General features: G+C 48.3%; 1 protein-coding gene across 1 annotated transcript; it reads right to left on the bottom strand.

Moving 5' to 3' along the window:
- Positions 1-538: 538 nt before the first annotated feature.
- LOC136315253 (acidic mammalian chitinase-like) lies at positions 539-6,226 on the bottom strand. The gene is made up of 11 exons (XM_066246701.1): positions 6,119-6,226; positions 5,659-5,688; positions 4,550-4,751; positions 3,953-4,009; positions 3,692-3,857; positions 3,263-3,387; positions 2,761-2,884; positions 2,281-2,466; positions 1,719-1,838; positions 1,474-1,615; positions 539-828 (listed from the first exon to the last, which is right to left on the bottom strand). The coding sequence occupies exons 1-11, from the start codon at positions 6,141-6,143 to the stop codon at positions 593-595; spliced, it is 1,413 nt and encodes a 470-aa protein (XP_066102798.1). The 5' UTR covers positions 6,144-6,226; the 3' UTR covers positions 539-592.
- Positions 6,227-10,579: the final 4,353 nt, after the last annotated feature.

Raw genomic sequence — 10,579 nt, forward strand, 5'->3', positions numbered from 1 at the left:
CCCTCTGGTCCAGCCACCCAGCACCCAGGAAAGAGCAGTGCATGCTGAAGGTGCTCAGCATAGAAACCAGGTGGCAGTGGGCTGGTGACGCTCTAGTACAGGGGTCCCCAAACTACAGCCGTGGGCTGCATGCGGCCCCCTGAGGCCATTTATCCGGCCCCCACCACACTTCCGGAAGGGGCACCTCTTTCATTGGTGGTCAGTGAGAGGAGCACATTGACCATCTCATTAGCCAAAAGCAGGCCCATAGTTCCCATTGAAATACTGGTCAGTTTGTTGATTTAAATTTACTTGTTCTTTATTTTAAATATTGTATTTGTTCCCATTTTGTTTTTTTACCTTAAAATAAGATATGTGCAGTGTGCATAGGGATTTGTTCATAGTTTTTTTTATAGTCCGGCCCTCCAATGGTCTGAGGGACAGTGAACTGGCCCCTTGTTTAAAAAGTTTGGGGACCCCTGCTCTAGAATGTCATTGGGAGACTGGGGTTAATTACATTGAAAACCCTCTAGGAAAGAGACAGAAGCCATTAGACAGCATTGCTCAACCCTTTATTGTACAACAATCTCTGAGCTGGTATCTGACAAAGACATCACCAGTTGCAGCAAGAGCAGGAGGCATCAAAGACCAGGCCAGACTGGCAGTGCTGAATGAAGGTCTGTCCATTCACACAGTTGTAGAAGGCGTTTTTGTCCGTGGGGTCGGGGTACAGGCCACTGGCCTTGTTGGCACAGAATCCACTGCCCCCTGAGCTGCCACTGCCGTTGCCACCATCTGTACTGGGAGCCTCAGTGATGGGAGCAATGGGCTGGGCTGGGGCTTTGCAACCTACAAGAAAGAACCCAGATCCTGAGCCACCCTGGTTTTTGTTAGAGTGCCTGATGCATGAGAACTACTGCCCTGGATTCTGATCTTAGCTCCTCCTTCCTCATCCCTGCGTATTTCAGTCTTCTAATCTGATATGCCTGCCTTCCCCTCTCCTCTTTGGTTACCAACTCCCTCTTCATCCTTCAAAGTATAGTTCATTGTTTTTCCTCTTTCCTAGGTCTCCCTGATCCTTGAGGCATTAATGTCATGTGCTCACAGGGAAGCTTCTTATTTTTTTCTGGAACTTAACCATACAATAACTTCTGTGTTGTTATCTAAACTTTGTAATCTCATCAATACTATCTCTCTAATTAGATTATAAGCCTCTATACAGTAGAGGTTGTGACTTATGTACTTGGGATCCCCTGTGATACCTACATAGTGCTGAATATCTAATAGATGCTCATAAAACTTGCTTGTGAAATAAATAATGGTTAAAGCAATGGTGAAGGACGCTGTTTGTTCTTCCACCATCATTGAATTATTACCAAATATAAATGGAGCAATAGTTATAAAATCACTTGGACAATAGCTCCCTGACTTTAGAGGAGCCCTTGAAATTTCTCTCAAGTTTGAGGCTTAGGGTCCCTTCTCACCCCAACTCACTTGCACTCTTCAGGCCCAGGGCCTCCTTCAGGGTGGTGGTCAGGGGGAATCTGCCCTGGTTGCAGAAGGTGCCTGTGAAGTCATCCAGATCAATGGCCCAGATCATGGCGCCTCCAAAGTTGTTCTTCTTCAGCCAGTCAGCCTGTGATCATTCAGAGAAACCCAATGAAGTGCAGACGCCAAGGCCAGCCTGGGGCTCCAGGCTACAGATAGAAACAAACTCACAGGCAAGAAACACGTTCTACCTTGATCTGGAAGCTCTTGGTGTTGTCATAGCCAAGCCACTCATTGCCTTTGTAAGCATAAGGGACATCCTCAGCATCCTCCCACACTTCGGTGGCTCCATTCTTCAGGAAGGGACAGATCTAAGAGAAGAAAAGGAAGAGGTCAAGAGGTCGGCAAAGTATCCATGTAGCAGGGGTAAAGGACATGGGGCGGGAAATGGAGAGGATCCAGAGCTGTATCAGCAAATGTCTCAGTTCACTTAGGATTTTGAATCTTTGTCCCATTTGGTTCATTTCTTTTCAATGTGTGAGAAGCTCTTAAATCAAAGAATGCTTTGACAGGCAGTGAGAAGTGCCTCTACACTGATATCATCTCAGTGATGATATCTTTTTTCCTTCTCTCTCTGTTCCCGGAAACCAGCCTGACATTTATCTTGCCTTCCCTGCAAATAGCCACGAGCATCCACTTTCAGCCTCAACTCCTTGTTAAGTGAGCCAGGAAGTGTTGAGTTGTTGATATTGTTCAGTTATGGCCTGCAGAAAGCCACTTTTCTCTGTCTATGATTTCCAGGAGCATACATACCTCATAATAGGCCCAGAACCCGGACTGCCTGGTATAGGGTCCAGCAGGACCAGGGCCAGTGGTAGGAGCCCCAACTCCATGGTTGGAGGGGTTGCTCAGGATGAAGGTGTGTCCATAGGTTGGGAATCCAACGATGAGTTTCTCAGCTGGGGCCCCATTGTCCCTCCAGTAGTTCATGACGTAATCCTGCAATAGCAGCGGGTTAGCGAGAGGCCCCACCAGGCTGATGACCCAGGGCTTAGTTATGTTAGACCCCTGTTCTAGCAGGTAAACTGTTTGATGTTAATGACAGAGAATTCTTTAGTATCCTTAAAAAACATTTTGGTGGAATTATACTTAAGGAGATTTGATCAGCCATGTAAGAGGACAATTATAACTTAAATAAGACATTGGCAGAAATCTATGTTTGTTTTGTCCCCGAATCTTCATGTGACTTATGACCCCGTGTATGGTGTGTACTGTGTCCGTGTAGGGACTCACCACATTGAGGTAGGCGTCGCTGCCAGTGTCGGTAGGGTATTTGTAGAGGGGGCTGTTCTCTCCCGTGTAGCCCTCCCAGGAGCCGTGGAGGTCATAGGTCATGACATGGATGTAGTCCAGGTACCTGCAGTCCAGGTAAAGGAGTTAAAAACATTCCTGCCTGACCTGCGGTGGTGCAGTGGATAAAGTGTCGACCTGGAACGCTGAGGTCACCGGTTCAAAACCCTGGGCTTGCCCGATCAAGGCACATATGGGAGTTGATACTTCCTGTTCCTCCCCCTTCTCTCTCTCTCTCTCTCTCTCTTACTCTTCTCTCTAAAATAAATAATAAATTTAAAAAATTTTTAAATTGTATTAAAAACCTCCATGATGGTCATCTCCCACACTTTTGCATTCAAAGACACCATTTCCAAACACCTCAACAAGGTCTCTGAACAGCAGGACAGACTGAGGGTGAGCATCTCTTACACAGTGACACACAGAGGAGTTTTCAGACACTCACTGGGACAGCTGGGGGATCTCATAGCCAGCCTGGATGTTGAAGATGCCACCAGCTACTGCAGCGGTGACCATCAGCCTGGGTTTGTTGACCTGCTTGGCCTCCTGCTCAAAAGCTTCACGCATTTCCTGTACAAGAGTAGGAGAACGTCTGTGAACATGAACTCTTAGTCGACTTTCATGACAACTCTTTGAATTTAACTCAATTCATCTTCTGTCTTTCCTTCTTCAGCATTCTCACTGGAACAGGGTATCCAGTCCTCACCTCCCACTGAGACTGTCGGGAGCTAAGTGATCTGTACGGGCTCAGTGATCTTCCGTATGAGTGAGATTGGTTGCGTGCTTTCCAGAAACGAACACAAAATAATTGAGTGTAAACTCTGATTTTAAAATGAAATTGAACTGTTGAAAAATGCCATGAAACGCAGCTCACCTTCACCAGGACAGTGAAGAGGTGCTTGTCCTGAGGGGGGCTCCCCCGGGAGCCGGGATACTCCCAGTCGAAGTCCAGCCCGTCAAAGTCATACTGGCGCAGGAACCTGATGACCGAGGCGATGAAGGTTTGGCGGTTCTCGGGAGTGGAAACCATGGCAGTGAAGCTGAGGGAGACCCAGGAAGGCGGGTGAGAGTGTGCTCCAGTGGTCCCAACACCTCGTTATAACATCAGTGTAGGAAGTGTTCTGGGAAAACTTACGGGGCAGTTCCAAAGTTCCAGCCACCGATAGCCAGGAGAGTTTTCAGTTGACTGTTCCTGAGAGACAAGAAGTCAACAGTGGTGTCAGAACAAATGGAAAGAAAGAAATCATTTCAACGCTAGCCATCATCGTGACTGAGACTCCAGGGGGAATTTAACGCAGCCTCTTGTACTGGATTCTCCATTGTCATCCTTTTTCCTCAATTGCAAGAGCGGTTGGAGTAGGTGACCTGAGGTTGGTAGTTTGATGCTTCTACACTTCTGATTATGTCCCTTGTGTGAAGCCTCCACATGCTTCCCAATGCCAGCTTTGGGTTGCTTCTGAGCGGAAGGCTGTTGTCAACTGAGTCCACCATACTTAAAGTTTTCTAAATTCCCTTGGCAATGGAGCTGGACTTTAATGGATAACCCTCTCCTGTGAGCTAGCCATTGCCCTTAAGTTACAGTCACCGCTGTATTGGAAATACTAAGAAAGCTCAGAATTCACTGGCCTGTTGGCATGTTTGGAATGTCAACCTGGAGGCTACCGTAAAAGGTTTTGTCCAAACTGTTCTCGAAAGTTAAAAGACTTTATGTTTCAGTCCTTTCTCCACTTACTTGTTCTTCAGGCCATTGAAAGCCTGGTAGAGGGCCACGTCGTTCCATTCGATGGTGGTGATCTCGTTGTTCTGCATCCCGGCGAAGGCGTAGATGAGGTGGGTGCAGAGGCAGGGGTCGATGTCCTCAGGCTTGAAGCGCCCCAGGCCGGGCCGGTACTGGGCCCAGTTGGTGAAGTAGCATGTCAGCTGGTAGGCAGAACCTGTTGCTCAGGGGATGAGGGGGAGAAACGGTGACAAAGCAAGCTCTCTGGGGAGTTAGTTATTGATGGCCAAAGAAACCACAGACTTCCAAATAACACTCCCGATGAGTCTCGGGATGATCTGCTTGAGCTCCTTGTGTGTATTGCACCAAACCACTGACTAGGAGGCATTCAAGGCTGAAGTCCTCTCAGAGGTAGCTCTGTCCCTCCAGAGAGAATGAAAGCACCTTCGTGCCCTTCACTGAATGAAACTTTAAAGCCGTAAACTCTGATGTAAATGCATTCTACTCCCCTCTGCATGCTAACACTCGCAGTCACTAATGCTTACTCAGCATTTATGCCCCAAGCTCTACTCTCAGTAATTTATCAAAGTCATTCATTCACTGTCGCCAAAACCCTGTGAGGCAGGTATTTTCATTATTCCCACTTTGTCCATTTGGAAACTACAAATGAAATGATGGCAGTACAGAAAGGATGGTGGTAGAGATCCGTGTAGCACGGAGAGCTGTGTCTCCGAGTAACAATTTCACTCGGAGGGAAATGAACCCTCCGCTCAGAGTCAAGAGTCGGTGACCATGTTGAAGGGAAAGGCTAAATCCATAGTCCTCTCTCACTCTGGGGTGAGGTTTAGATTCTGCCACGACCTCTCTATATTTCCTGGGACCAGACACATGACAAGTCCCCTCTGCCCTCATTCCCTGGGCTGTGAGATGGGCGACAATGCTTTTCCTGTCCGCCTCGCAGAGAAGGGTTGTTATAAGGACTCAGTGAGGTGACATATTTGAAAATGCTTTAAAAATATATTAAGTCTTTTTTTTTTTTTTAATGTAGAAGGACAGAGGGCCATGCTGAGCTTCCAAATTTCAAAGGAACACTAATGATGGTCCATCTGGAGAAGAATACGTACCTATCCCAGCTGTCAGCAGCAGGAGCAGACCTTAAAGCAACAGAGACAGCCATGAGTGGGGGAATGCGTCTGCGAACACAGCAGGCCTGTACGCAGTGGTTCATTCACTAGGGACATTTTTCCTAGGTTTTACGTTTTGAGTCCTTTTAACACTCTTTGTAGACTCCCAACTTCCCAAGGCTGAGGAAGTCCCTGGGTTTCTCCTAGAAGCCCACGCCCCTCTGCTCCCGCTCCGGAGACCACCCATCAAAGGGCCACGCGCCTTGAGGCTTGGTGAAGGGAGGGGGCTGCAGAGCAGTGGGAGACCCATCACCGGGGAGAATCTGTGTCCCCGAGCTTTTGCCCGAAGCAGTCATTTCCTGAGATTTGGTTGAATTCAAAAGTAAAGTAAAGTTGTAAAGGGGGCAGAGGACAGGAAGGAGGGAGTGGTCCACAGGCACAGAGCACGGTGGTTCCTTACCAGAGAGGAGGGTGAGCTTGGTCATCTTGTCTCAGCGGTAAAAAAAAACACTCCCTAGTTCAACCTGCCTTTTATACCCCTCCATCCCCTCCTGTGACTTATCAGATTCTCCTTTATCGTGCTTGCCTCTGAAGTCAATGTTAATATTGGCAGTGCTCAAAACCCTCAAACCCATTTATGAAATCCATTATTGACAGGGAAACCATATTGTCTTGATTTCAGTCTATGAGAAGAAAAGATTGGGCTCAAGCCCAGAACGGTACTAAAAGCTCCATTATGGAACCGCTTACATAATCCAAAAATGGTTTATGTACAGCGGGCTACACTCTCTGTTTGGATAGCAAGGGATGGGCTATTTCACACCCATGGGTTTGTAGCAAATGATCTCCATGGTCCCCTCCAGAAACATGCTCTCCCTCTGCCTCTCTCTTTACCCTGTGCCTTCACACCTGATGCTAGAATATATAACAACCCCCTTTTTAATACAACAAATATCCAGTTTCTCAAATTTCCTTGGTGTATATCACTAGAATTTATTTATTTATTTATTTTGTATTTTTCTGAAGCTGGAAACAGGGAGAGACAGTCAGACAGACTCCCGCATGCGCCCGACCGGGATCCACCCGGCACGCCCACCAGGGGCGACACTCTGCCCACCAGGGGGCGATGCTCTGCGGCGACTAGAGCCACTCTAGCACCTGGGGCAGAGGCCAAGGAGCCATCCCCAGCTCCCGGGCCATCTTTGATCCAATGGAGCCTTGGCTGCGGGAGGGGAAGAGAGAGACAGAGAGGAAGGAAGGGGGGGTGGTGGAGAAGCAAATGGCGCTTCTCCTATGTGCCCTGGCTGGGAATCGAACCCGGGTTCCCCGCACGCCAGGCCGATGCTCTACCGCTGAGCCAACTGGCCAGGGCCTATATCGCTAGAATTTATTTGCCTATAAACTAGCCTGTATTCTGAAGCATTTCCTTCCCTTTTCACAATGGTTATTCTCCCCAGAGTGAGAGAGGACTATGGATTTAGCCTTTCCCTTCAACATGGCCGCCAACTGGCAGACATAGAGATGCAGATTTTTGTGAGACCCTGACGGGCAAGATCATTGCCTTTGAGCCTGAATTGAACCCAGTGACACCACTGAAAATGTTAAAGCCTAAATCGAAGACAAGGAGGGCAACCCCTCTATCCAGCAGCATTTTTGTGAATGAACAGCTGGAGGTTGGCCATATTCACTCAGACTTTAACATCCAGGAAAAACTCGCCTTGAACTTGGTGCTCTGCCTGCCGGGTGGCATTACTGAGTGTTACCTTCACTAGTTCACCCAAAAATACAACTTCCATAAAATGATCCATCTCAAATGTTTTCCTCGCTTGCATTCCAGTACTGTCAAATGTTACAAGCCGCTGCCAACCTACACTCCAAGAAAAATGTCAAATACAGACCCTCCTGCCTTTCAGGGTGTCCTCCTGCCTAAGCCTTGTGGCTGTGGGGTCTCAATAAAAGGTTCCTTTTAGTTGACTGGAGCAGTTTAAAAATTCTGTAGGCTTAAATCTAGGTATACCAGTAATTACATTAAATGTAAATGAGCTAAATACTCTAGTTGTCCGTCTGTTTTCTTGTTTAAAAACTGCTTATGGCCCTGGCCGGTTGGCTCAGCGGTAGAGCGTCGGCCTGGAGTGCAGGGGACCCGGGTTCGATTCCAGGCCAGGGCACACAGGAGAAGTGCCCATTTGCTTCTTCACCCCCACCCCCTCCTTCCTCTCTGTCTCTCTCTTCCCCTCCCGCAGCCAAGGCTCCATTGGAGCAAAGATGGCCAGGGCGCTGGGGATGGCTCTTTGGCCTCTGCCCCAGGCGCTAGAGTGGCTCTGGTCGCGGCAGAGCGACGCCCCAGAGGGGCAGAGCATCGCCCCCTGGTGGGCAGAGCGTCACCCCTGGTGGGCGCGCCGGGTGGATCCCAGTCGGGCGCATGCGGGAGTCTGTCTGACTGTCTCTCCCCGTTTCCAGCTTCGGAAAAATACAAAAAAAAAAAACCAAAAAAAACCCCAAAAAAAACTCCAGAAAAAAATAAAAATAAAAACTGCTTAAGCATATGCTGAGAGTGTTCTCATAGGGATTAGAATATAGGAAACCAGGTACAAAGTGTTTTAAAAAAAATAACAAAAAACCCCAGTGTTCTTCCAGTCAAAGGTGAGCCACAAATTGAAAGGAAGAAAGGGAGGAAGCACGATCCCCGTCTTCTATAATCTCATAGTCAATATGCACTTAGAGTAAATGCCACGGGAATACACCTGTGTCAACAAACTATTTATTAATGTTCATTCGCTTGTTTAATCATGACCTGCTTCGTGTCAGGTACCATGTGAGTGCTGGGCTATGCGAGTAAATGGGACACAAGGCTCACCGTCACTGCTGCAGACAGATGAGTAAAGGGGCATTATTATCTGCTGAATTAAGTTCTGCAGAGTAACTGTTAGAACCAAGTGAAAAGAAGCCCAGCTTGAAGAGCGGGCAGTTATGCATCTGGATTTAAGGAACCCAAAGAAATTCGTCAGAGATAGGTGGAGAGACTGTTTGTGGAGAAAGGTCAGTCACTGTTCGAATGCCCCACCTGGGCTGGGAAGGAGAGGTAGTCTCATGGTGTGGTTGCGCCAAAGCGCAGCTCAGAGCGTGGGGCAAGATCGTGGACACCAGAGCCACACCGCCAGCCTTGCCATGCATTTCTGAGGTGCATGGCCTCAGCCCAGCTCTCAGCCTCTCTGTGGCTGCTCTTCTCTGTGAAGGGGGAATAATCACTGTGACGACCTCAGCGGGTCCCCGTGAAGACTCAGCGAGTTGATGTTTATTAGAGGGCCTGCTCACAGAGTGCCCTGTAAGTGTTGGTTAGGAAGGGACTTGGAGCGAGGCCTGTGTGTCAAGGGCGACTTCCCTCCCACACAGCCAGGTGATGTGAAAAGGAGCCTTTAGGGTGTGCTGACTCTTAGGATGAAGACAGCAAACCCAGACACATGGATAAACGGCTGATGGGAAAGCCACGGGGACTGCAGGGGGTCTGGGGCCAGAGACGGGCTGGGGATGCTTTCGTGGCTGTAAAATGTGCCAAATGAGTCAAATCCACGAGAAATTAAGCCAGAGTTCTCATTTTGGAGTTCGCTTACAAAATGGCTCGCTCAGCACTTTGTGCAAATCTGGGGACCTCTTTTCTGCTGACTTATGAGGACATTCAGTACATAGTGGGATGTCTGATCAACAGTTCTGAGTCTCTTTACATAATTCATTATCCAGACCCAGACGCACGTGAGAGTAAAAGGAGCATTAGAATTACGGAGTTTTCAAACTATTTATTTTTTATTGACATTTTACAAAGGAACTTATCAAATAGTTGTTGTTTTTTTCTCTTCTTTTCCAAATGAGAGGAGGGGAGATAGACAGACTCCTGCATGCACCCTGACTGGGATCCACCGAGTGACCCCTGTCTGGGGCTGATACATCTGGGACCATGTTTGCAACTGAGCTATTTTTAGTGCCTGTGGTAGAGGTGCCACAGAGCCAGCCTTAGAGCCCAGGGCTGATTTGCTCAAACCGATTGAGCTATGGCTGTGGGAGAGGAAGAGAGAGAGACAGAGAAGGTGGAGAGAGAGGGGTGGAGAAGCAGATGGTCGCTTCTCCTGTGTGCCCTAACCGGGAACTGAACCTGGGACATCCATACACTGGGCCAACACTCTACCACTGAGCCAACTGGCCAGGGCCAATCAGCGAGCACCCTACAGTGATTATTGCAAGAGGCTATCATTTAAGCTTTGTCAGCAAAGGGCCAGGGAAAGAGATATGAGTTAGCACTAATAACACATATTTTACCATGTGTCCAGGGGTTCTGCTTATTGTTTGTGCTGGTTTTTCATCAAAACAGTGTAAGCCACAGAAATCCCCACACCCTCCATGATCTGGTGAGTGCAGAAGCCCCTCCTTGCTTGGCGAGCTGTTTTCTTCAGCGTGGTACCTAGTCAGGGGAGAGCGGAGCCCACGCCGCCTCGGAGATGGTAGGAGGGAGGCCCCCCCCCCCCCCGTAATGTGTCTTTTCTTTGAAAATTTTTTGGTGCCTTCCCTAAGGAAACTGCAGGGTCCATTTGTCTATGGTAATGAACTTATTTTTTTTAAGTGAGCTAATTTTGAAATCAGAGCTGATGGTCTTTGTTCCTGTCCACACAGGGACGGAAGTGGAGTATGCAGACTAGCCCGCAGGTAGTCATCATGTTCCGTCCTCCAGTAACAGGTATGGCTGGCTTGGGGTTGTTTAGCCCTAGAGTTGGGAGATGAGTGAACTCGATGAAGGAGGACTTCCTGAAGGAGGTGATGCAGTAAATTAAGTGCCCAGACACTCTTCCGGATCTTTCTGCAAGATCTTTGGAGGCATCTTTGTGGAAAAGAACTTGATGTCTCTTGCCCCACCCCTCGCCTGAGCCTCCCT

This window comes from Saccopteryx bilineata, chromosome 11 (assembly GCF_036850765.1).
Source record: "Saccopteryx bilineata isolate mSacBil1 chromosome 11, mSacBil1_pri_phased_curated, whole genome shotgun sequence".
Lineage (NCBI taxonomy): Eukaryota > Metazoa > Chordata > Mammalia > Chiroptera > Emballonuridae > Saccopteryx > Saccopteryx bilineata.